Here is a 2,072-nt window from a genome sequence, read left to right on the forward strand (position 1 = left end):
AGGGTAACTAGTAATCTGTTACCTTTTACATTTTAAAATATTTCCAACACTGATAGGTACATCAAATTGAGTTTTGTGGCTCAGCTGTTTCTTGTTCAGTCTGAAACTTTACTTGGTGAACTGTTCCTTTAAGAGATGTAGCGTTGACACAGAATAACTTTCACCTCACTAACCATTGCTTCAGCTGCCGAACCTAACTGACCACAGATGAGGACTTAATATTAAGACTTTTACTTTAACGGGCCAGCACTGTCAACACTCTGGTTAATAACTTCAGACAGCGATTACAGCTGAATCGTTGCACAGCGCACTGCTCGTGTTGAAGTTCATGCTGTGCGCCCCGCCGTGATGACTGTCAGCTCTGTCACGTTGGTTTGTCTCTTTCTGTCTTTATTCCTGGTCCCTCCGTGTCAGTCGGGCTGTCGGGAGGCAGGTCTGTGTTGCACTGGCCGGGACCAGTCGTGCATCAGCAAAGGATGGAGGTCTGACCGATCCTATGGCACCTGCTACTGTGACCAAGTCTGCGTCCACACCCTGGACTGCTGCCACGACTATGAGACGGCCTGCCCAGGTGGGTTCGTGCTGACTGAAAAACGTCTGTTTATCAAATATTATACTCCATGGACATCTGTGCAGTATATTGTGATGATAGTTGTCCTTTGTTTCTCCCCTTTCCTCAATAAAATACATTAGTAAAATATCAAAAATAGAAGTAATAAATCTGCAAAATTTCAATTATTATGATCAGTGGTGGATAAAGTACTTTAAAGGCACATTTGAGTAAAAGTACAGATATCTAAAATGACTTTGGTAGACACTGAAGTAATCTATTACAATATTACTTAAGTAAAAGTATCTGATAAGTATCAAAGGTAATTATATAAAAGGGACTTAAGTATTTGAAGTAGAAGTACAAATAAATTCTGTAAACACAAAGCAGAATTTAAAGAATTATTTCTTCGTAAGGTAGACCAACTTTAAAAAAAGAGCGTACATAACACCTCTGGAAAAAACTACGTCATTTTTGCAATTTAAAGGATCTAAATAACAAAATTTAGTTTTTCCCTCCCATTCTTTCTTTTGTCTGTCTGTCGAAGTAATTAAGATGCTTATGGGGAAATGTAGTGGTGTAAAAGTGAAAGATGACAAAAATATATTTATACATAAAAATGCAAGTAAAGTACAGTTACTCCCCAAAATACTTAAGTGCTTCAATGAAATATTATTTTATGACATTACACCACTGATAAGAATTTTGTATTAAAATTTGTATGCTATGGAACCATGGGTGGCTTCCTCCCAAACTTGCAAATGTCTGTGGTAGTACTATCCTCTTAACAGGAGGCCTACAGTCTCACTAAAATGTTTGTTGTTTTGCTGACATTTATGTGGTATGCTGATCTGTAGATATCTGACAACTATTAAGGGATTTTTTACAGTGCTGGTTTTGTTGTTTCTGCTGCATGCACTCTGTTTCTCCTTCCTCAGCGCTGTCCTGTGTGGTGAGTGAGTGGACAGAGTGGTCAGGCTGTGCACAACCCTGTAAGGCCACAGTTCGCAGGCGGAGCAGGACGATCCTGCAGGAGCCGCTCAACGCAGGCAAGCCCTGTCCTCATCTGGAGGAACACGCTGGCTGCGCAGAGTACTGGTCTCAGCAAGGGAGCTGTCACAATCCACTTGGTGAGAAAACTTTCAGCTGAATCCTTCTATGCAGTAGAAGAAGAATGATGTGTAATCACAGCACACATTTTTAAAACTTTCTATACAATGGTGTGTCTCAACAGGCTATTCTATGTAGTTTAATCTAGTTTTCAGCTGTTTTCAGGACATGTCAAATTTTGACATTTTGGCATTAATATAGCTTTGCATTTTCTGCCTTTTTTTCAACATGCCAAATAATGGTGTTTTTGGCCCTTTCTGCAACTTTCTATGTAATGGCATGCCTCGGCAGGCATTTCCAGGCAATTTCCAGCTGTTTTTGAAACGTCAAATTTTATAATTTTTTGATATATTATAGCCTTGCATTTTCTGTTATTTTTTATCAACATGCCAAATTATGTTGTTTTTGGCCC

The 2,072-nt window shown here is 39.3% G+C and overlaps 1 protein-coding gene across 1 annotated transcript; it reads left to right on the forward strand.

Moving 5' to 3' along the window:
• Positions 1-348: 348 nt before the first annotated feature.
• Positions 349-1,680, forward strand: LOC121964567 (somatomedin-B and thrombospondin type-1 domain-containing protein-like; the record flags this gene model as incomplete). Its single annotated transcript, XM_042514771.1, has 2 exons — positions 349-571; positions 1,489-1,680. Coding segments are annotated over exons 1-2 (415 nt in total), but the record flags the coding sequence as incomplete, so codon positions are not given.
• Positions 1,681-2,072: the final 392 nt, after the last annotated feature.

Source organism: Plectropomus leopardus, unplaced genomic scaffold (genome assembly GCF_008729295.1).
Source record: "Plectropomus leopardus isolate mb unplaced genomic scaffold, YSFRI_Pleo_2.0 unplaced_scaffold16080, whole genome shotgun sequence".
NCBI classification, from domain to species: domain Eukaryota; kingdom Metazoa; phylum Chordata; class Actinopteri; order Perciformes; family Serranidae; genus Plectropomus; species Plectropomus leopardus.